Source organism: Podarcis cretensis (assembly GCF_951804945.1).
Source record: "Podarcis cretensis genome assembly, chromosome: 14".
NCBI lineage: Eukaryota > Metazoa > Chordata > Lepidosauria > Squamata > Lacertidae > Podarcis > Podarcis cretensis.
This window is the reverse complement of record NC_137183.1, coordinates 14,777,110-14,800,422: the sequence shown is the minus strand read 5'-3', so window position 1 is coordinate 14,800,422 and position 23,313 is coordinate 14,777,110. Positions and strand designations below refer to the sequence as shown.

The window sequence follows — 23,313 nt, the reverse complement described above, 5'->3', positions numbered from 1 at the left end:
AAACAACCTATCCATGAGAGTGCATTGCTCTTGTGATAGGAATTTTGAGGTCTTAGATATATGGTAATGTTCATAAGTGTACCAACCAAGCACGTACGTAGATCAGCACAGGAAGACCAACCTCGAACCATTTTGATTCCTAAACTGAGCAAATGTTTTCTCTGCAAGGTCAAAGTGTCATTTTCTCTTTCCTCACATATCCTGTCTTAAGGGCATTTTTAAGATATGAATAGGGTGTGAGCCTGTGACCTGGCCCAGGAACTAAGTATTTATCATTACAAAAGACTGGCCAGGCTCCCCAGGCAATCCAATCAAGTAACCTGCCAGACAGAAGTAAAACAACATTCAAATTTCTGTTTAGACCGCCTTTTCTGTGATGTAGGTATGATGTATCTGGGAGGTGGTTTTAGGTTACACCCCTTCTGTGATGTATGTATGATGTTTCTGGGGGTGGTCTTGATCTACAGGGTGGCAATTTCATAAGGCCTTGCGCGCCATTGTTCTGGGTTCCTCCTCCTCTCCTGCGGGTGAGGGGAGCACCCTGTTGCAACAGATCAATAAAGATCATGCTTACTAGCTGCTTTGCTTCTCAGTATTCTCTGGTTGGCCTCTGTTATCTTCTCCTACCAATAGGGAACCTATGTAAGGACTCTATATGGGCTCTTGGATACCCCATAAGGGAAAAGGGCAATTTTTGTTTACAACACTCTTCAGAGGACCACATATTCACAGTGACCCATAATTAATAGGCATACATTCCCTACTTCCATGTCTGGCTGCCAATCCAAACCAGGCAGGCAGAACCATAAAGGACTAAGGAATACCAATCAATATCCAGATTTTCAAACCAAACAAGGCATTTCACAGGTGGGGGATCTGCAGCACAAGTATGTACCCAGTCCAGCCTACAATGTATGTAATTTATTTCACAGTACCGTACCCAACATAACTGGTGTTTTGCTAGTGAATAAAAGGCTCTGAACTCACAATGCACTTAAATTCAAAACTTGTACACTCCTTAAAAAACCAAGAATCAGAATGTTCAGGTTTTCTTTTTCATTTCTTTTCTTTTTGAAACAATGGCAAGGCGATAGTTATGATATTTTCTCACTAAATGTATTTGCTTACAAATTTCTCAGGACTAATTGGAGTGCAATTAATCTGCAAAGTACATCTTGTAACCATGATAGCATCCCGCGACTAAGAGGTGTTTTCAAACCTTTAAAATGCATTTTGCTTCTTCATTCTTGAAATAAGCACCATATGACTCTATAGCTCATTCCCCGAATGGCCTCCCAGCTTGTTCAGTCATTGGCTCCCGGTCAAAAGTAAAGCCTTTCCTTTCCCCTAAGCATCAACACAAGCCGTTCATTTTAAAAAGGAGAAACCACTTAACTTGTAAAATGAAGTGTCAGAAAATCCACAGACATGTGCAAGGTTTGATTTAAACCATTCAAGAAGGCATTTGGGCATATAAGTGGTAGATAAATAAATAAATTTGCTGTTGGTTCTGAAAGGTGCACCAGGTTTGGGCAAACTGCATGAGGAAAGTTTCGAGACAATGCATGAGAAACACTTTTTGAAAAATAATAATGTTTGTTTATTTCGTTTCTCCCAGGGCGTGGTACATATTGGTTACACAGACTTGCCAAGTCGCATGGCTACTCAGGCCAGTAGCCTTTATTCAAACAACATCTTGAAGTTATTAAAAGCTATTTCTCCCGACAAAGAATACTTTTACTTTGAGCCAAAGGATGATTTTGATTATGGGACTATTGATCATGTAATTAGAGGGACTATGGTAATGAAGGTGAGATTCCGCCTGCCCTCCACCTTCCCAAAATACTTCAATTAACAGTTTAACAAATGCATGCAGAAACCCAGTGAAACCCAGACTCTTAAGGAATAAAGGGGGAGTATCCAAATGCATTTAATGGAACGCAAGATAAAGATAATTTAAGAGTTGTCACTGCTAATTCTTTGCTTGAGGCATGAGTCTGGCTTTGCACCTGCAAGAGCAGCCAATATTGAACCCTCCAAGTGTGGTTGGGCTACAGCCCCCATCAGACCCAGCCTGCAGCACCAGTGGTCTAGGATGATGGGAGTTGTAGTTCAACAACATCTGTAGGGCCGCAGGTCGTGCTGTGGTCTAAACCACTGAGCCTCTTGGGCTTGCCAATCAGAAGATTGGTGGTTCAAATCCCCACGATGGAGTGAGCACCCGTTGCTCTGTCCCAGCTTCTGCCAACTTAGCAGTTTGAAAGCACGCCAATGCAAATAGATAAATAGGTACCACAGCTCCCTCGGCCTGAAAGCAAGATGAGCATCACAACCCCATAGTCGCCTTTGACTGGACTTAACCATCCAGGGGTCCTTTACCTTTACCTTACCTGTGCAACAGAGATTCCAGCTGTTATCTTATGACTGTATCCTAATGAGAATCTTTCCCTGCTACAGGAAGGGAAAAAAATATTTCCTGCTCCTTTGCCCAAAACCGTACCACCTGCTGCCCCAGCTAAGCAAAAAACTGTCCTGGAGCTAGAAGCAGAAAAACAAGCTTCCATCTCGCCATTTAGAAAGACCATGACGTCAGCAGGAGTTTATACGACAGGTATTTCATCTTTTAAAAAATTGTATAAGCCGCATTCCCTACACCTGCCTTGCACCTGCCTTTTCTACCAACTGTGGGTACAGCTGTAACCTCAGAAACTGGGTATAATATTTGCACTGGATTTGCACCTGTAGGCCCAAAGCAGAGGGCAATTTCCCAGATTTTATGTGATCTTAATGTGTGCCAGCCTCACCATTAAGCCGAGTGTAGCAGCCGGCTTCAGGCAGCTGACTTTGGTTGGCATGCAGCGGCAGCAAATTATTAATTGATTTATTATTATCATTAGTTGTTTTAGTGCCAGGGAGGGGAAGAGGGGATTGGGTAGTATGTACCTTGACTGTGGGGTGCCATTTGCTATCCCCCCTCCCCAACAAGGCAGCAATATTTCTTCGTCTGGTCCTCCTGATAGCAACTTACACATGTAGTGCCTATGTAAAAGTTGCACAGGGCAGGCACCTTAATCCCAGAGTGCATTTACTAAACAGCTGGGGTGGACAGCAGTGCGGAGTTTTGCTGCCATATATATAGGAGGGATGCGGGTGGTGCTTTGGGTTAAACCACAGAGCCTAGGACTTGCCGATCAGAAGGTCGGCAGTTCGAATCCCCGCGACAGAGTGAGCTCCCTGCTCGGTCCCTGCTCCTGCCAACCTAGCAGTTCGAAAGCACGTCAAAGTGCAAGTAGATAAATAGGTACCGCTCCGGCGGGAAGGTAAACGGCGTTTCCGTGCGCTGCTCTGGTTCGCCAGAAGCGGCTTAGTCATGCTGGCCACATGACCCAGAAGCTGTACACCGGCTCCCTCGGCCAATAAAGCAAGATGAGCGCCGCAACCCCAGAGTCGGCCACGACTGGACCTAATGGTCAGGGGTCCCTTTACCTTTTTATGGGGACGGGTGTGGGGACTAAAGTTTTCCTCGGACTGGGATTTGTCAGGCTGTATATGCAGCTCTGTACGTTTTCCAGTTTCCTCCATGGGGAGGAAAAAACCCACACATTGATGAGCATAGAAAAGTAATATGTTAAGGAGACGAGTTCTTGGTTCTTCCTGAGACATGCAGGGACTATTTTAATGGTCAGCATTCAGATGTGCGACTCACTGCTTCTGTGGTTACAGGCCCCGAAAAGCTTTACCATTTTGTCATAAGTTACCGTATTTTTTGCTCTACAAGACTCAACTTTTTCTCTCCTAAAAAGTAAGGGGAAATGTGTGTACGTCTTATGGAGCGAATGCAGGCTGCGCAGCTATCCCAGAAGCCAGAACAGCAAGAGGGATTGCTGCTTTCATTGTGCAGCGATCCCTCTTGCTGTTCTGGCTTCTGAGATTAAGAATTTTTTCTTTCTTGTTTTCCTCCTCCAAAAACTAGGTGCATCTTGTGGTCTTGTGTGTCTTATAGAGCGAAAAATATGGTACGCAATCCCAGTGCTTCTTTGCCCTGAATAACCAGACTATTCACTTAGAATTGGAAAACAGACAATTGGCTGGTTGGCTAGGTCAGGTTTCCACCATCAGCAAAGGATAAAACAGACAGAGAAGGTCAACACAGTTTCTCTCGTCAGGTAATGCTGAAGAGCCTGTGTGGTCTGCTGCATATTTTAACCATTTTCAGATGCTCTTACAAAGCGAGAAAAGAAGTCAATGGAGAAATTAGTGCCGTTTTTTTTTTCATTTCGCTCTTCTGGGTGCTCTATCATTTGATGATTTGTTCAAACAAAATACTTAGCATCTCAGAATATGGCATTTCCGTTCCTGGATGCCAAAGTGTTCTGGAACAGGCAACTTGGCGAAGTGAACTCTATCCCAGGCAGGTTCCCTTTTCTGGCAAAAGCAGAGAATGCAAGAAATGCCTATAAAACCCTATTTCAGAAGGCTGTTCCTGCTCCCGTTCTTATTGTTGTCAAGGTCAAAATCCCAATGAATATGGGTGTGGGCTGATGATCTTGGTTTACTTGAAAGAAAAATGCATTTTTGATTTGATGCCTTTCTGTTTAGGCCTAACAACGGTTTTAGGGCTGGGCCTCATTTCTCCTAATGCTGCTTTTACGCAAATGGTTACCACCTTTGGGCTTGCTGGAATCGTTGGCTACCATACTGTTTGGGGTGTGACGCCTGCTCTTCACTCACCCCTCATGTCAGTAACTAATGCAATTTCTGGTAAGTCTTGACTCTTGTACACTTTGCCTTGTTTCGTGTGATGATTACCATAGAGCAGGCTCACTTATAAGAAAATTCAGAATGAATGCGCTTTTTCAGATTTGAGGAAAGCCCGTCCCAAAATAAGTGGCAGGCATGGTGGATTGGCTTCCATATTTTCTCTCATTGTTGGAAAATTACTTAATACAATAGCAAAGATACCCAAAGACTGCTCATTGGTTGAAGTTATCAAATGCAGCCATTATTTGGGGAAACCCAGCCAGATGGGCGGGGTATAAATAATGTATCATCATCATCATCATCAATATCATCATCATCTGAGAACACTGTAATGTAGGATTTCATCAGAAGCTATAGGACTTGATTGTCCATGCATTAAGTCAATCCAAGTGGCCAAGTGTGGCTTAATATTTCTGTGGAAAGCCAGCAATGTCCATCAGGTGAAGTACACATGCTCTAAATGCTCTTTGAAAACAGTTCGTGCTTGTTCCGCATAGCAGCACATACTGGACCATTTTTTCTCCCATTCTGCCTTAAGATCTGCAACTGAGGCCCTACTCGTGAGTGTGATAGGGCCTTCTCTGCAGTAGCACCCCATCTCTGGAATGACCCTCCACACCTTGGCAATGCACCTAGCACTGACATTGCTGACATTTGTCATCATGCATCTCTTTGCTTAGGCCATTGGGAAAGGAACCATTGTAAAAAAAACCACTCAGCTTGCTGCTAGTTGATTGGATGTATTTTAATCATGTTTTATGATGTTTTGACACGGTTTTTGTTTTACAGCTTTGTTGTTTAATTGCTGTATTTCAACCTGGGTCCAGTTGGTAAAGGGCGAGTTAGAAATACAATCCATCCATCCATATCAACCACAGGGTTCTTTGACATTGCTGAGGGACAGTTTTATATAGCCAGCAAGTTTTTCCCTGGACTGTGTTATTTCAGTTTGCAGAGTGAAAGGTTTGAATGCCCTTTTCCAAATGAAGAAGAACAAGACTCCCTTCACAGAGAAAACTAGCACATCAGAAAGATTCGTGTGAACCATTCTTCCAGCTAGTTTTCTAGCAGGAGGTTTTTTCACATCTGTGGTCAAGTATTCAAATATATCATCCCTCACCTGCAGATTTATGGCAAGCGGTCATGGAAAAATGCTGCCATTTGATATTAGTCTTGTCTTTTTACTTTGGCATAGCAATCTCCTTATGGCCCACAAACTGAACTTGGACTGGAAGCCAATGCAGGTGCTGTTGAAGCTGATCCTACTTTGGGATAGTAACTTTACAATCTTTGCTGTTTTATTTCAAGCCAGCCCTTGATAAGCAATTTCTGATAATTAACAATGGGCAGTATGGATTTAGCAATTTTTGTAGCTTGACAAACTCTGACGTCCTTGCACAGTCAGTAGAAGCTTCTGTCCCTGCCCTTGAGGTGGTTTTTCTTTTTAGTCTGCTTGCTCAGAAGAGGAGCAGAATGATGTTGACATTTTGAATAATCACCATATTCAACCACAACAGGAAACATCTGCTGTATAATTCAAAGATTTTGAAAAAAAGTTTACTAATTACACATTCCTTAGTTATGTTATAAAGTCTAAACCTGTTCTGTTTTTCCTTTAGGACTTACTGCTGTTGGCGGTTTGGTGCTGATGGGGGGCTCATATTTTCCTTCCAGCGTACCACAGACATTAGCTTTACTGGCTGCGTTTGTTTCATCTGTGAATATTGCAGGTACAAATTTACTAATGTAAATAATATATTTTTTAATTTTTTTATACCCCGCCCATCTGGCTGGGTGTCCCCAGCCACTCTGGATGACTCCCAACAGAATATTAAAAACATCAAACATTAAAAGGCTTCCCTAACCAAGGGTGCCTTCAGATGTCTTCTAAAAGTCAGATAGTTGTTTATTTCCTTGACATCTGATGGGAGGGCATTCCACAGGGCAGACGCCACCACCGAGAAGGCCCTCTGCCTGGTTCCCTGTAACATCTCTTCTCACAGTGAGGGAACCACCAGAAGGCCCTCGGCGCTGGATCTCAGTGTCCGGGCTCAATGATGGGGATGGAAATGCTCCTTCAGGTATACTGGGCCGAAGCCGTATAGAGCTTTAAAGGTCAGCACCAACACTTTGAATTGTGCTCGGAAATATACTGGGAGTCAATGTAGGTCTTTCAGAACCGGTGTTTTGTGGTCTCGGTGGCCACTCCCAGTCACCAGTCTAGCTGCCGCATTCTGGATCAGTTGTAGTTTCCGGGTCACCTTCAAAGGTAGCCCAACGTAGAGTGCATGGCAGTAGTCCAAGCAGGAGATAACTTAGTCACCTTCCCAGGGCAGGTGGAATGCACTTTGGGAGATTCCCCTGGCTCCCTGTGTAGCTAGCTGGAGTTCCCGCCAGCTCCTGCTCTTTAAATTGGCCAATGAGAGGGCTGCTCTGTAGGGTGTGCTTCACTGGCTAAAAGGACATTGGCTGCCAATGAGGCATAATAAGCAGAATCACCTTCCGCCCTCAGTGCAGTTGGCGGAAGAGCACTACCTACTTATTTAACAGCTCTCAGGACTGCCCCAATTTTTTTTCTGCTTGAAGCAAAGCAGAAAAAATTACCCACACAAAAAGCTGCAGAATACCCAGTTATTTTGGCACCTGAGGCAGAGGATCCCACAAGGACCTGCCCCCCTCCTTGGCAGTAAAAATGTAATAATAATAAGTTGAATGACTTAAAATTTGATGGAGTCTTAGTCTTTAATCTGGGTAACTTTATCACAGCTAGAGATGGAGGAGAAATCAGAACTGAAACTCAGCCAGCCTTCAAAATTTGCCCTTCCCTGAATTTTGCAATGTGGTTCTTCAGCCAAGTAAGATGTAGAAAAATGTGCACACTAGGGTAAAGTGTGCATCCAAATGCATATATTAATGAAAATTTCATACAAGAATGCACTATATTGTGAAAAACTGCTTTGCAAAAGTGAGTATATTAGAAAAAAATTCATACAAACGTATGTATATTAGGAGAAATTTACACTAAGATGCTAATGAATTTTCATGAGAGCTTTTTTTTTTATGAAAACAGTTGTGGAAATGTAGTGAATTGAATTTAAGCCTGGAAAATTGAGAAACAGAGAAAAAGGAAATATAGGGCTCTAACTGTTTCTTCATTTTCATTCTAAAAATCCATGTTCCTTTTCCCCCCAACAGGTGGCTTCTTAATTACCCAGCGAATGCTGGATATGTTTAAACGACCAACAGATCCACCAGAATATAATTATCTTTATCTCCTCCCTGGAGGGGTGTTTGTTGGAGGATATGGTGCTTCTCTTCTCAGTGGACACAGCATTGAACAGGTCGGAAATCATTTCTAATTTTTACCATACATTTGCTTAGATTGTCTTAGCAGAGATGGTAAGCAAGCAAAATCAGTGCTTATGAGCTACTCTTAAGCAAAGCCAGATCTAGATTAAGGGGATAAGAAGCATGCACTACGTATTGTAGCAACATAAATATACCATAAAGTCATCAAAAAAATTAACTAGAATTAAAGTAATAAATGCATTGAAATCAAAGGGGAAATCTTCACACACAAATCATTCACTACAGTCATTTTTTCAAACAGATGTTTTCTGGTTTTGACAGTGATGAAATCTATGATGTCTTACCTCTAAGGAGCTCAGGGTGGCATCAATAGTAATAGTAATAGTAGTAACAACAACAACAACAACAACAACAACATATAACACCGGTCCTGAAAGGCCTACATTGGCTCCCAGTACGTTTCCAAGCACAATTCAAAGTGCTGGTGCTGACCTTTAAAGCCCTAAACGGCCTCAGCCCAATTTTGATGGGAAACCCAGCCAGATGGGCAGGATAGAAATAATAAATTATTACTATATTATTATTATTATTATACCTGAAGGAGCGTCTCCACGCCCATTGTTCAGCCTGGACACCGAGGTCCAGCTCCCAGGGCCTTCTGGTGGTTCCCTCCCTGCGAGAAGTGAGGTTACAGGGAACCAGGTAGAGGGTCTTCTCAGTAGTGGCACCCACCCTGTGGAACACCCTCCCATCAGATGTCAAGAAAATAAACAACTATCTGACATTTAGAAGACATCTGAAGGCAGCCCTGTTTAGCGAATATTTTAATGTTTGATTCTATTTTTAATATTCTGTTGGGAGCTGCCCAGAGTGGCTGGGGAAACCCAGCCAGATGGGTGGGGTATTAATAATAGTAATAATAATTTATTATTTATACCCCACCCAGCTGACTGGGTTTTCCCAGCCAGATGGGCGGCTCCCAACAGAATATTAAAAACACGATAAAACATCAAAAATTAAAAACTACTGAGAAGGCCCTCTGCCTATTTCCTTGAGGTCTGATGGGAGGGTGTTCCATAGGGCAGGTGCCACCACCGAGAAGGCCCTCTGCCTGGTTTTTCCTCTCCCTTGTCTTTACAATGTGGTTTGCCATTTCCCAGAGGAACAAGAACAGAAAAAAATAAACATGGTGTCAGTTTTCAGCCTGCCTTTTCATTTACTTCAGACAAGAATGGGGGGAAATGGGATGATATGTTTTATTTTTTGGACTGCCTTACGTTCAAAATGAAGCAGGTGAGCAAAATCATATTTGAAAAGAAAACTGACAAATGCTCTGGAACATTGGTCACACAACAGGTATAAAACATTGGCTTTTTTTACCAACAGTTGTATAGGGGGAATCCAGTATTTGATATTGCTTAAGAAAATACCTATACCTGTTGCTTAGATTATGTAGGGTGGTCCATTGTTCTTTCCATCAAATAAAAGACAAAACAGAGCTGTTCAATAAACAGTCCATTCTTTTATTAAATCTCCAGAAGTGTCTACCGAGCCAAAGCTTAATTGTAGACTAGAACAGATGTTGGCAACTTATTTTCAAGATTCAGAGCAGCGAATTGGCATGCAGCCCCTTCTAAAAGTGCATTGTACCGTGCAACAAATACTGGGGGAAAGTGTTCATAATTGCATCTACACTTTACACTAATCTTCTACTGCCAAATTAATATACAGTGGTACCTCAGGTTACAGACGCTTCAGGTTACAGACTCCGCTAACCCAGAAATAACACCTCTGGTAAAGAACTTTGCTTCAGGATAAGAACAGAAATCGCACGGCGGCGGCGCAACAACAGCGGGAGGCCCCATTAGTTAAAGTGGTGCTTCAGGTTAAGAACAGTTTCAGGTTAAGAACGGACCTCCAGAACGAATTAAGTTCTTAACCCGAGGTACCACTGTATATCTTATGGATTATCTCACTTCATATGTATCCTGCTCTTCCTCTAAAGAGGTCAGTGCAGTATCTGCAGCAGATTTAAAGATGTTTTGAAAACAAATACTAGGAAAGATCAAGGGAATGGAAATAGAAATAGAAATACTGTTTGATCCTATTTGAATGTCAGATGTCAAGGAGATAAAGAATTATCCAACTTTTAGAAGACACCTGAAGGCAGCCCTGTATAAGGAAGTTTTTAATGTTTGAAATTTTATCGTGTTTTTAATATTCTGTGGGGAGCTGTCCAGAGTGGCTGGGGAAACCCAGCCAGATAGGCGGGGTACAAATTATTATTATTATTATTATTATTATTATTATTATTATTATTATTATTATTACTTCCAGAAAAATGAGAACAGGAGAACTTTGCTAGAACAGGCCAAAAGACCACATGGCCAACCATACTCTTCTCATAAAAAGGAAAAACAGTTAATATATATTTTTAATGACAGCAGCAAAGGTACTGGTGACCTGGCATTGGAAAACAGAGGAATTTACCAACAGTAAGAGACTGGGAGTCAAAATGTTGGACTTAAACTCAATCTGCAAGATTAAGTTAAATCTGCAAAATTAACCAAATGGGAGAGAATAGAATAAGAGCAGATTTTAACTGCATTAAATTAATGAATAATTCTATTCAACATATTATTAAACTACAAGTACAGTTGGTTACAAAAGTAAGTTAACATTGGATAGTATAAAGATATCAGAGGTGTCGTGTTTTGTATTTTGGCCCATTTATTTCATACAGTTTATATAGTTTGATCAAAAATTTAAAAATCAAATCTTGATCACTATATACCAAAAGATAAAACATTTACGTTATTCCTGTTGTAGAATCATAGAATTGAAAAGGGTCAACCCATTGCATTGCAAAAATCACAGTTTATAGTTATCATTATTATTCTTAGACTTCTTAGATGCTTGTTACCCAAAGGTCTCAATGCAACTTACAGCACATTTGAAAACATAAGCATAAATACATTATAACTTTTTAAAAATATACATCGGTTATTTATTTTAACTTTTCCTTTTAGAGAGAAGAAAGGGATATTCTGTACACTATGAGCTAGTCATCTGTTTTTATGATGATACAAAAAACACATTTCATATTTCTGAAAATGCAGACAGAGTAAAAGAAGTCTGTGTTAGCCTTGATTAAATAAGGGTGGAATGACTAGATTATTCTAATTGGGTTCTGCTGTGTGACTTTAATGAACATTGTTGGGGAAGGGGAAATTTAGTATCACATTTTTTTTTCTTCCCTAAAGATTACATTGAACATTTGTGATTAGCAGTGGGGGAAATAGCATATGCTTTTCAAACATAAGGAGAACACCACATGTTCTATATAAATGCATTGTCATACAGGAATTTCAAAGCATTTTGGTGTATCAAAACACTAAAAAATCAAAGTGAGAGGAAAATCTGACGGAATGATCTCACAAAGCTGGCATCTTTAAAATGTGTTTGAACTGGTGATCTGTAACTCTTCCACACATAAGAACAATGGCTGAAACTTAAAAAAAGAAAAACTTGGCATAGAAGAAACTGAATAAATCTAGCAAGGATGGTTATACCAATAAACCTGAGCTACTCAGTTCTTCCCTTGTTATACACCTCTGGAAGAATGTGATAAGAGCTAAGGGTTGTATTCAGTGCCAGTCCTACTCAGCCCAGAGCCACTACAGTTAATGATCATGGCTAATACATGGAGAATATGGCTATCTTCTATCACAGTCAGAGGCAGAATGTCTTCAGTTGGTAGGATTTGTGAGAGGCCAATATTGCTGTCGCGCCAGGGTCCTGCTTGCAAACTTGCCAAAGATTGGACCCTTTGAGAAGAGTATGGTAGACCACGTGGCCTTTTGGCCTTATCTAGCAAAGTTCTCTTGTTCTCATTTTTCTGGAAGTAATAATAAAAAAATCATAATTTATTATTTATACCCCACCTATCTGGCTGGGTTTCCCCAGCCACTCTGGGATGCTCCCAACATAATATTAAAAACACGATAAAACATCATACAGTAAAAACTTCCCTAAACAGGGCTGCCTTCAGATGTCTTCTAAAAGTCAGAGAGTTGTTGATTTCCTTAGCATCTGATGGGAGGGCGTTCCACAGGGCGGGCGTCACTACCGAGAAGGCCCTCTGCCTGGTTCCCTGTAACCTCACTTCTCACAGTGTGGGAACCAACAGAAGGCCCTCGGAGCTGGACCTCAGTGTCCGTGCAGAATGATGGGGGTGGAGACGCTCCTTCAGGTATACTGAGCCAAGGCCGTTTAGGGCTTTAAAGGTCAGCACCAACACTTTGAACTGTGCTCGGAAATGTACTGGGAGCCAATGTAGGTCTTTCAGGACTGGTGTCATATGGTCTCGGCGGCCACCCCCAGTCACCAGTCTGGCTGTCGCATTCTGGATTAATTGCAGTTTCCGGGTCACCTTCAAAGCTAGCCCCACATAGAGCATATTGCAGTAGTCCAAGCGGGAGATAACTAGAGCATGCACCACTCTGGCGAGACAGTCTGCGGGCAGGTAGGGTCTCAGCCTGTGTACCAGATGGAGCTGGTAGGTACCAACCTCATTCCTGATGCTCATTTAGTTAAAAAGTAAGTAGCTGCCTTTCCTTTTGCTCACACCAAACAAGTCACATACTCGTTTACAGCTTGCTGTGCAGAAGGCTTTGTGACAAGTGGGATGTCAATCCCATACTTAAGAAGAGTTTGGATTTGATATCCTGCTTTATCACTACCCAAAGGAGTCTCAAAGTGGCTAACATTCTCCTTTCCCTTCCTCCCCCACAACAAACACTCTGTGAGGTGAGTGGGGCTGAGAGACTTCAGAGAACTGTGACTAGCCCAAGGTCACCCAGCAGCTGCATGTGGAGGAGCGGAGACGCGAACGCGGTTCCCCAGATTACGAGACTACCGCTCTTAACCACTAAACCACACTGGCTCTCAAGAACTATCATGAATTTCTTTCATGCACTGCTTTGGGTGATCTCTGTTTTTGTCTCCCTCAGATGATGTATCTGGGCTCAGGTCTTTGCTGTGTAGGTGCGCTAGCCGGGTTGTCCAGTCAGAGCACCTCTAGACTTGGCAATGCTCTAGGAATGATTGGGGTTGCTGGCGGCATAGCAGCTACGTTTGGTGCTCTGAAACCATCCCCCGAAGTGCTGGCCCAGATGTCTATGGCCATGGCTATGGGTGGAACCATGGGTGAGTACTGTCCATTGCACTAACTAAACCATGGGTAGGCAACCTAAGGCCTGGAGGCCGGATGCGGCCCAATCGCCTTCTCAGTCCGGCCCGCGGACGGTCAGGGAATCAATGTGTTTTTACATGAGTAGAATGTATCCTTTATTTAACATGCATCTCTGGGTTATTTGTGGGGCCTGCCTGGTAGTTTTACATGCGTAGAATGTGTGCTTTTATTTAAAATGCATCTCTGGGTTATTTGTGGGGCATAGGAATTTGTTCATTTCCCCCCAAAAAATATAGTCCAGCCCCCCACAAGGTCTGAGGGACAGTGGACCGGCCCCCTGCTGAAAAGGTTTGCTGACCCCTGAACTAAACTATTGAACTTAAGCAGGAAGCAACTGGTGCTTATTGGAAACACTCCTGCAATGAGAAAGTCATTTGCAGTGAACAAGCTACCAAAGAACAGCTTTCTGGCCACTGCTGTTCTTCCCCTCCAATGTGCAGATACAAGGGAATATTGTTTTACTGTTTGCTGTGTTTTCTAGGTAAAGGTAAAAGGTAAAGGACCCCTGGATGGTTAAGTCCAGTCAAAGGCGACTATGGGGTGCAGAACTGCTGACCTTCCAATCAGCAAGCCCAAGAAGCTCAGTGATTTAGACTACAACAACACAGTGTTCTAGGACATGTTTTCATTTAATTCAGGGCATTTGCAAGGCCCAACAGGCTGGCCTTAATTATGTGCTTCTTAGATCATTCATGGATGGATGGATGGAGTAGAAAGATAATTGCACCAGCCGTTGGAATTTATGTACAAAGAAGTAGATGTTGGTCCATTAGGGTGAATTGGACACTGCCCCACAAATTTCAGAGGTCTTTCCTCTGCACCTTTCTGAACACACCCATTATTCTGTTTAAAAGTGCTGTTGGGCTGCCATAATAACACACATCTGTATGGAACAAGTAGTTTGGGAATGTGGTTCCTTACCCTGCAACCATCAGCTGCCCAGGAGGCTCAGGGACTTTGTTTAAGCATTTGTCCCAGGGATTTCTCTATTGCCCTTTATCAAAGCATCACAGGGCAGTTTACAAAATTTAAATATCACAAATGCCTAATATAAGGCTGAAATTCCAGCATCGCTCACCTGGTTGGGAGTAAGCCCAACTGAATGCAGTGGGACTTAACTTCAGGATTGCATGGTAAAACATGAAAACACTTTGTGTGCAAAGGAACAATATCTTTGGCCCTGCGCATCTGAACAGGACTGAAGCTGCAGAGTTTCTTTCTCACCACTATAGCAGCATTCATATTGCCCCAAATGAACTGTCCAGTGCTGTATACAGTGGTACCTTGGGTTATATACGCTTCAGGTTACAGACTCCGCTAACCCAGAAATAGTGCTTCAGGTTAAGAACTTTGCTTCAGGATGAGAGCAGAAATTGTGCTCTGGCGGCGCGGCAGCAGCAGGAGGCCCCATTAGCTAAAGTGATGCTTCGAGTCAAGAACAGTTTCAGGTTAAGTACGGACCTCCAGAACAAATTAAGTACTTAACCCGAGGTACCAATGTATTTTTTGAACTAGTTGACAAAAAGTGACTAAGTGTGATTATTTACAAAGAAAAATCCACAAGTTGATTCTTCTTACTGGTTTATGGGGCCCCTGTATGCTGCTCTGATCTACTGTAAAAGATAAAGGGTAAAGGGACCCCTGACCGTTAGGTCCAGTCGCGAACGACTCTGGAGTTGTGGCACTCATCTTGCTTTACTGGCTGAGGGAGCCGTACCGGAAGACAATGCCTTTATGAAAATTTGAACTATTGCTACTGCAGGTAATATGAAGACCTCACTGCCAAGGCATCAGTGATCCATCAGTCAGTGTGTTAAGCATCTTTTGGGACTTAAGAGGTATATTTAACTCCAAAAGGTGGCAGTCTTGACTAAGAGGAAAAATGACAAAATAGAGAAGCAAGATATGTATGTTTTAAACATAGGTGGCATTTCCTCTGGAGCCAAATTTGCAGCCAGTTGCTATGAAACAAAGTAGTTTTTGTGACACTGGTATTTATGAACTTTTGTTATGCTACTTTCCCAAAGTCTGTTTGGCCCCCACAAGGCCAGGCATCCCCCAAGCATATCCATTCTAAATTGTAAAATCAGCTTGCATGTTTTTGTTTTTTAAAAAAAATGGTTTTGTGAATAATCCCTCAGTGAACATAAATGGAGGACAAAATAATGAGAATCTATTCTGTACCCACAAAACCCAAGTTCTTGGAAATGTCCTCTAGAATTCTTTTGGGTGGAATTTTGTTCTGTGTTTTGCTCTTTACCAGGACTGAAATCCCTTTCCAACAAATATTGATATATCTTGTGCCATTTTTAAAGGATGGCTAGAAATCCATCTCAGTCTTAAAAAATTGGCAGAGCAGAATCCCAGTCCAGTTTTTATGAGTCCTCTAAGAAGCATATAAGAGACGTGGGTGGCACTGTGGGTTAAACCACAGAGCCTAGGACTTGCCGATCAGAAGGTCGGTGGTTCGAATCCCCGCGACAGGGTGAGCTTCCGTTGCTCAGTCCCTGCTCCTGCCAACCTAGCAGTTCAAAAGCACGTCAAAGTGGTAAATAGGTACCGCTCTGGCGGGAAGGTAAACGGCATTTCCGTGCGCTGCTCTGGTTCGCCAGAAGCAGCTTAGTCATGCTGGCCACATGACCCGGAAGCTGTACACCGGCTCCCTCGGCCAATAAAGCAAGATGAGCGCCGCAACCCCAGAGTCGGTCACGACTGGACCTAATGGTCAGGGGTCCCTTTACCTTTACCTTTAAGAAGCATATAGAGCATACAGAACTCACTGCCACCCCCACTCTGTGCAGTAGCAAGATTTCAGGGGGTTCCAGGTGCTCACCCAGGGTTGGTGTTCCTTTGGAGAATTGAAGACGCAGCAGAGACTGTCATAGCTTTAAGAAACATTATTTATTCACATGATTACACCTTCAGTCTGCATGGAGGGAGTCCAGATCTTACAGCATGGTCATTTCAAGAGGGACTTATACAGCACTGGAGTGCAAGGCCTCTTTCCCAGCCACAGTCTTCAGCCATCCTGCCCAAGATGGATCACCCCCTTTGTTCTCTCCTTCTTCCCAATACACCTTGCTCTAAAGACTCTTTTCCTGTCATCTCAAGCACACACCCCATCATCATAGCAACCTCTGTCTGCCCATGCCCAATATTCCTCTTAAATGGGCCATCAACACCTTTTGTCAGGGAAGCGGGTGGCACTGTGGTCTAAACCACTGAGCCTCTTGGACTTGCCAATCGGAAGGTCAGCAGTTTGAATCCCCGCAGCGGAGTGAGCTCCCATCGCTCTGTCCCAGCTCCAGCCAACCTAGTAAATCCGAAAACATGCCAGTGCAAGTAGATAAATAGGTACCACTGTGGTGGGAAGGTAAGCGGCATTTCCTTCTGCTCTGGTTTCTGTCACGGTGTCCCGTTGCGCCAGAAGCAGTTTAGTCCTGCTGGCCACATGACCCAGAAAGCTGTCTGTGGACAAACGCCGGCTCCCTCGGCCTGAAAGCGAGATGAGCGCCACAACCCCATAGTCACCTTTGACTGGACTTAACCATCCAGGGGTCCTTTACCCTTACTTTTTTCAGTACAAGAAGATCAAGAGTAATCAACCCAGCACTGTGGTTCTCAGTCTCAGAGTATTACGTAAGAAGAGCTCCAGTTTTATCCCAGGATTCCATGATACATTTTCCAAACAACAGTGTCCCGTGTCTATTCCAAACTTTAAATCATAGCTAAGTCCCTGTAGGAACATGCATTCATTGTAGAAATAGACAATACCGGTAGGAAGTGGGTATGGTTATTTATGCCGGTGGTTTTCAAAATTTCTACCTCCAGAGAGTTCTGTCGATGCAGGCATGCCTGCCAAGAAACCCTGGCAGGTTGCAGAGGATTCTGGGTGTTCTTCCAGGGCAACCTCTCTCTTTGTAGATCACTTCTGGCTAAGAGTGTTAGCTCTCCACATCACCCTGCTGGGACTGAGGGTGCCCCAAGACACACTCAACCCTCTATTGCTGAGCATTGCAAGGATATAGTGGACAAACTGTCTCTCAGGGTTATTTATCTGCTCCTGACGATGCCCTGTTATGCTTCCAAGGTAGCCCAGGACACCCCAGGAAATTGCTTGAAAATTACTAATTTATGCCATAGTTTGATCTTCCAGCTATCCTTCTATTTAATACAGTCTGCCAACTGCAGATCGTTCTTCCACACTCCTTCCCCTGATGGGGTTGTGGCTCTGACACCCTATTTTTGTGAGTTCTTTAGATGCTGTTGCCTTGAGAGAGGTCCTTGCAACACCTTCTTTTGAGAGAGGGCTTAAAATAAGCTTGCGATTTCCTATTATTTTGTCTTTGCACAAAAAAAGGGGGAATAACTTAAACAGCCTTTGTTACTTAACTGGCTGTTTATGTTTCTAAGACAGTATGAAATACAATACAACATTTTCTTTAACGACAACAACAAAAATATCTTGGATCTAAATTGTTTCCTTTTGCAGGTCTCACCATTGCGAAACGCATTGAAATTTCCGACCTTCCTCAGCTTGTTGCTGCATTTCACAGTCTGGTGGGTTTGGCAGCAGTTCTGACGTGCATTGCAGAGTACATGATCGAATATCCACACCTTGATGTCCACCCTTCTGCTAATGTTCTCAAAACAGTGGCCTATTTGGGCACCTATATTGGGGGTGTAACATTCAGTGGTTCTTTAGTGGCATATGGAAAACTACAAGGTACGCTCAATTATTTTTATTTTTATTTTTATTCCCTGCGGTTTAGACACCCAAATTTACGGCGTACAGACTTCTGCTCTTAGAGTTAGGAATGCTGTTCATGCTGAATTTCCATAAGGGTTGATGCCAGCCTTTTAAAAAGAAAGAAAGAAAGAAAGAAAGAAAGAAAGAAAGAAAGAAAGAAAGAAACCTTTGAAAATTTTGTGGCTTGGTCCCAAGATTTGCTGAACAAGTAAATAGTTGCTTCGGACACAGCAATTTATTTGCAGAGTAGCTGTAGTGTCATAATATTACAAATTGGCATTGGTAGTGTCATAATATTACAAATTGGCATGAGTTATGCAGTCACAACAAGGACCAGCAAAGAGTAGCAGACCAAGTGCTGCACTTAGACTTGAAAAGACCTGGGTTCAAATCTCTGATTTCCAAACGGCTTTCTCCTTGCAGAAGAGACCAGCCATTGAAAGAAATCTCCTTGACAAAAAGCAGGATAGTGGACCCTACAAACACATATCCAGCAAGTTCTATTAACCCTCTGTTGACCAAACCTCAGTCTTAAAATTTAGGATCACAGGACTGGAAAGAGCCCTTTGGACGACATCCAGATTAAAAACCCCAAATTGCAATAAAATATTAACATGCCAAAAGATTAAGCCTCAATACTGGTTTTTCCCTCCCTAGGTATATTAAACTCTGCTCCGCTTCTTCTGCCTGGTCGCCATTACCTGAACGCTGGGCTGTTGGCAGCTTCAGTTGGCGGCATGATTCCTTTTATGCTAAGCCCCAGCTATACGACCGGCATGGGCTGCCTCATAGGAGTTTCAGGACTCTCCTCGATCATGGTATGAACAGAAATGGAAGCTTTGGGTTTGAAGGAGGGAAAAGGTGGGGCAAGTCAGGAACCAGGGGTGAGGGCAGAATTGGGTCAAGAGGGAACCTGGTGAGTGTTAGAATTCCTGTTCCATGATTGCAGTCATGGGATTTTTGTTTATCACATGATGGTATAAGTTTTGACTCCACAGAGTGGGAAGTGACAGAGACAGGATGTTTGTGTTACTGTGTCCCGTGAAGTGGGACTATTGTCCTTTGTTCTTTTTCTCTTTGCTGTCTGATGCTAGAGAGAGAGGGAGCCATATTGCAGTGCTCCATGTGTGTTTATATGTAAATAAAGTAGATTAGCCAAAATGCTGAGTTGCTGAGGTCTGTCACGCATGATGCGCAAACTCTGCGGATACCTAAGTGTGCCGGTGTCTGTTGGCATCGGTCGCTGTGATGTTCGGGCTGAAGAAAGATTTTGAGGTTCCTGAACGAATGACCAGGAGGGAGAGAACATGCCAGTCGGGCATGTGCCTCTGCCAGGGTCCTACTCGAGTGTAGGCCGAACTCCTGACAGTGAGTCAGGGCATAAACTTCTAGAGCAGGTTGGTAATGGTAGGAAGATGGAGTCAGGGACATTGGACTGTGAAACAGATATATTATGCAGTGAGGCTGGCACAAGTCTAGTGAACTGATAATCTGCAGTTCGAAAAATGGGAGAGGGGGTCAGATACAATAGGCGTATTAATTAAGCACTTAAAGATGAAGCAATGTCAGGGACGGCATGTACACAAATTATACAAGGGTAAGATGTGCTCAGTCTCTGTACTGAAAACAAACTGCCCAAACTATATTTTAAAAGCCCTTCTTCTTTTTGACTCGAACCACCTCCTCTTCACCTTCATCTTCAGGCAGGTAACATCCTTGTAAAGTAGCCATTTTGTGTGTGCCTATTACAGTTACTGTACGTGTTAAGTTGTGGGTGAACATATCAGACGACACAGTGATTCTTCAAACAGCTCTTGTTTATTCAGAGGACTGAACTGAACTGAACTGAACTGAAGGGTTCAGTCAGCCTGCTTATATAGAGCTCCAGTACAATGTAACAGTAACAATTTTCTAAAGCTATCCAATCACTGAACATCACTTTCGATCCCTTATTTGCATAACTATCTACAGTATCCCCCTGCTGGCCCAGGGTGAAAACTTCAGTACATAACAGTACGAAGACAGATTAATAAATGAATCATTGCCGTATAGGTAGATAAGTACAGACTCCTTTGAAGAATCCACTGGTACGGGATGTAAGCAAGGAGCAAAGCATGTTTTGTATTCGTTCATGTTCCTCCATCTCCTTTCTATAGTGTGGGTTGTCAAACAGGGGAATTTGTTTAGCTGGAAAATCTGCTTTTAAAAGCAACCCTCTTGTCATGCTCCTTGGCGAGTCAGACAATGGGGTTGGTAGTAGGTTGGTTTTTTTTCTTTGTTTTTAAGTAAGGCGAGCACTGAAATATACTGGGTTTTTAGACCCCAGTACGTATTAACTTGCCAGAATGTGGTTTAGCTGGTTAGCAGAGTGCAATCATGGAACGTCAGCTACCCTTGGCATGCAAAGATATTCCAGACAAAAAGGCTGGGTATAAATTTAGTAAACAAATAAATAGCAGTGACATAGTCTGTACTGTTGATCACAAACAAGATAATTTAGGGTGTATAATTGCTCCTGGACCCTGGGGTAGGATGGAGAAGCAACTATTTTGATGTTGCTGTCGTTCAGCCCAATAAATCATATTGTTTTCCCTATTGCGTGTGTAAGAAATATAAAATAAGTCAGACTGGTTTTTTTAGTGTGGTGGTTGGGCTGACAGCAAAGGCCGTGCTGTGCTGCCTATTTTGAATTTCAAGCAAGGTAGCACAAACTTCTCCCACGAATATCCAGCGTCTGCTGAGCAATACAAGATGCAGCTGCGGCTGGAAGGGGCTGGCGATGTTCCGAGGACTCCGCAGAGCCCTCTTCAAAATAGTTGTGCAGCTCTATAGAAATTCCATGAAAAAATCCAGAGCAACCCCTTCAGGATCCCACAAACCACATCTGCAGGGTTCCAAAAACTTCTTAGCTGCGGGCTTTATGGTGAAATAAGCTACTGGTTTAATCAGTCAGATGTTATTGTAATCCTAGATTGGAGAGAGAAAGAGAGAGATAACAGTATGAGCCAAGAACGGGCTTGATGTAGGGTTCCCAAATGTCTGTTTGACGTAACCGAGATCTTTGGGTAGATGCTTGCAATTTTCTTTTTTTTTGGGGGGGGGTTTAATAATTAATGCCCTTCTTTTGCACCATTCAGACTACTGTGGCTGTAGTACACTAGGAAATATAGGGAACATTGTAGTAACACTGTCATGTGAAGGAGTCAATAGGTTTTTGGGAAGGACAGTAAGATGGGCAGATCAGAAGAGTCCTTATTGGCACTTCTAGATATTTAATTGAACTGTCCTCCGTTCCAATTGCCAATGCAAGGCATATATGGCTTTTGCCATAGAAATGGAACAAAGCACCTGTAGAGTGGACTGTCCAGAGTCAACCTTTACTTTAATTACTTAAAGTACTTCTTCTTCTTCTTCTTCTTCTTCTTCTTCTTCTTCTTCTTCTTCTTCTTCTTCTATCACTCGTAGCCGAGTAAGATTGTCTTCCATAAACACGGTCTTAACAGTGAGTCTGTAAGTGACTGTGGAGGCCAGTTCTGGATCCACACGTCCTTCCACAGTGGGGACATAGGTTTCCAGGCAGGAGTTTGCCAAGTGTGCCTTCCTCTTAGCACATTCCCCCCTTTTGCCCAAATTTTGAGCATCTTCAAAGCCCATTGAAGACACAGGTTTCCGGGTGGGAGTTGATCACTGTGTGGATTTGCCAAGCATGCCTTCCTCTTAGCACGTTTCTCCCATGCGTTCTGAGTTCAAGTGTCTTCAAAGCGCATGACACCTTTGGTAAAGGCTGTTCACCAACTGGAGCGCTCACATGCCAGTCTTTCCCAATTGTTGGTGTTTATACTACAGTTTTTTAGATTTGGCTTGAGAGAGTCTTTCAACCTCTTTTGTTTAATGCTTTCCATTTTTAAGTTCGGAATAGAGTAGTTGCTTTGGAAGACGATCATCTGGCATCCACACAACCTGATCAGTCCAACAAAGTTGGTGTTGAAGAATCATTGTTTTAACACTGGTGATCTTTGCTTCTTCCAATACTCTGGCATTAATTTTACTTAAAGTGCTGGCCATGTATGACCGCAGTCTTTGTTTAATCTCTATGCCTCACACATACTGCTGATTAAACTCCCATTTCTTTCCTCCCCGCTCCTTTTCTTTCTAATGCGGACCTTATACACTCTTGCTGTTACTTAAACCTGACCTACGTTGGGTTCACCTTCCCTTTTTGACACGTGAAAATGGCAGGGAGTAACCCTGACGGCAGCTATTGGTGGAGCGGATATGCCTGTGGTGATCACTGTACTCAACAGCTACTCTGGCTGGGCCTTGTGCGCAGAGGGGTTTCTTCTGGACAACAACCTGATGACCATTGTGGGAGCCTTGATTGGTTCTTCCGGAGCTATCCTGTCTTACATCATGTGTGTGGTAAGTAGGGGCAGGGGAGAAATTTGTTTTTTGTTTTTTTATATCTATAATATTTATTCCGGTTTTAAAAATTACAAAAGAAAACACTAGATTAAGCAAGAAAAAATGAGGCCATAAATACAGACAAGCAAAAATAAAAATAAGAAACCCAGAAAAATACAAGCAATTAAGAGAAAAGGGGGGGGGGAGAAAGAAAAAAGAAAATGAAAAAAACCACACAAATCAAACCTTCCCATAACTTATTTTCCATTTGCTTATTTCCTTGACCTCCTCACACCTCCCGTTTTTGTATTCTAGTTCAATTAGATATTTCAGCAAATCCTTTCCCTCTTTGTTTTTATCCCAATACTTTATCTTAACATACTGTAATTTTACACTCTCTTCTTTCACCATAATTTATCTTAATATACTGTAATTTTACATTCTCTTCTTTCACCAATTAACAAACCATTTTTACTTTATTTAATCTTATTTCTCATTAAAGTTAAGGCAGGGGAGAAATTTGAATCAGTTCTCCTTTGAAGGTGAACGTGTCTAATTTGTGCTTTCCAACCAGAGAACTGAAGCACAGCCAACCTGTGAAACTCACACTTCTCCAAATTTTGCCACACAGTTCTCCAGCCAAGTACAAAAATGCATATCTACTAGGGTGAAAGAATGCATAAGAATGCACATCATGATTATATATATATATATATATATATATATGCATTACAGTAGAGGAATTTGCTTTGTGAAATTTTGTATATTAGGCAAAACTGCATACAGATGTGTATATTAAGAGAAATCTGCAGTAGAATGCCAGTGAATTTTCATGAAA

General features: G+C 42.6%; 1 protein-coding gene across 2 annotated transcripts in view; it reads left to right on the top strand.

Moving 5' to 3' along the window:
* LOC307202869 (NAD(P) transhydrogenase, mitochondrial-like) overlaps window positions 1-23,313 on the top strand; it is a 75,181-nt gene that overhangs the window by 38,418 nt on the left and 13,450 nt on the right. For both annotated transcript variants that reach the window (XM_079953202.1, XM_079953203.1), the window contains 9 exons: window positions 1,619-1,810; window positions 2,458-2,611; window positions 4,600-4,761; window positions 6,381-6,491; window positions 7,957-8,102; window positions 13,083-13,278; window positions 17,817-18,050; window positions 18,732-18,892; window positions 22,314-22,493. In XM_079953202.1, coding sequence (XP_079809328.1) covers window positions 1,619-1,810; window positions 2,458-2,611; window positions 4,600-4,761; window positions 6,381-6,491; window positions 7,957-8,102; window positions 13,083-13,278; window positions 17,817-18,050; window positions 18,732-18,892; window positions 22,314-22,493 — 1,536 coding nt within the window. The remainder of the gene's footprint in view (window positions 1-1,618; window positions 1,811-2,457; window positions 2,612-4,599; window positions 4,762-6,380; window positions 6,492-7,956; window positions 8,103-13,082; window positions 13,279-17,816; window positions 18,051-18,731; window positions 18,893-22,313; window positions 22,494-23,313) is intronic.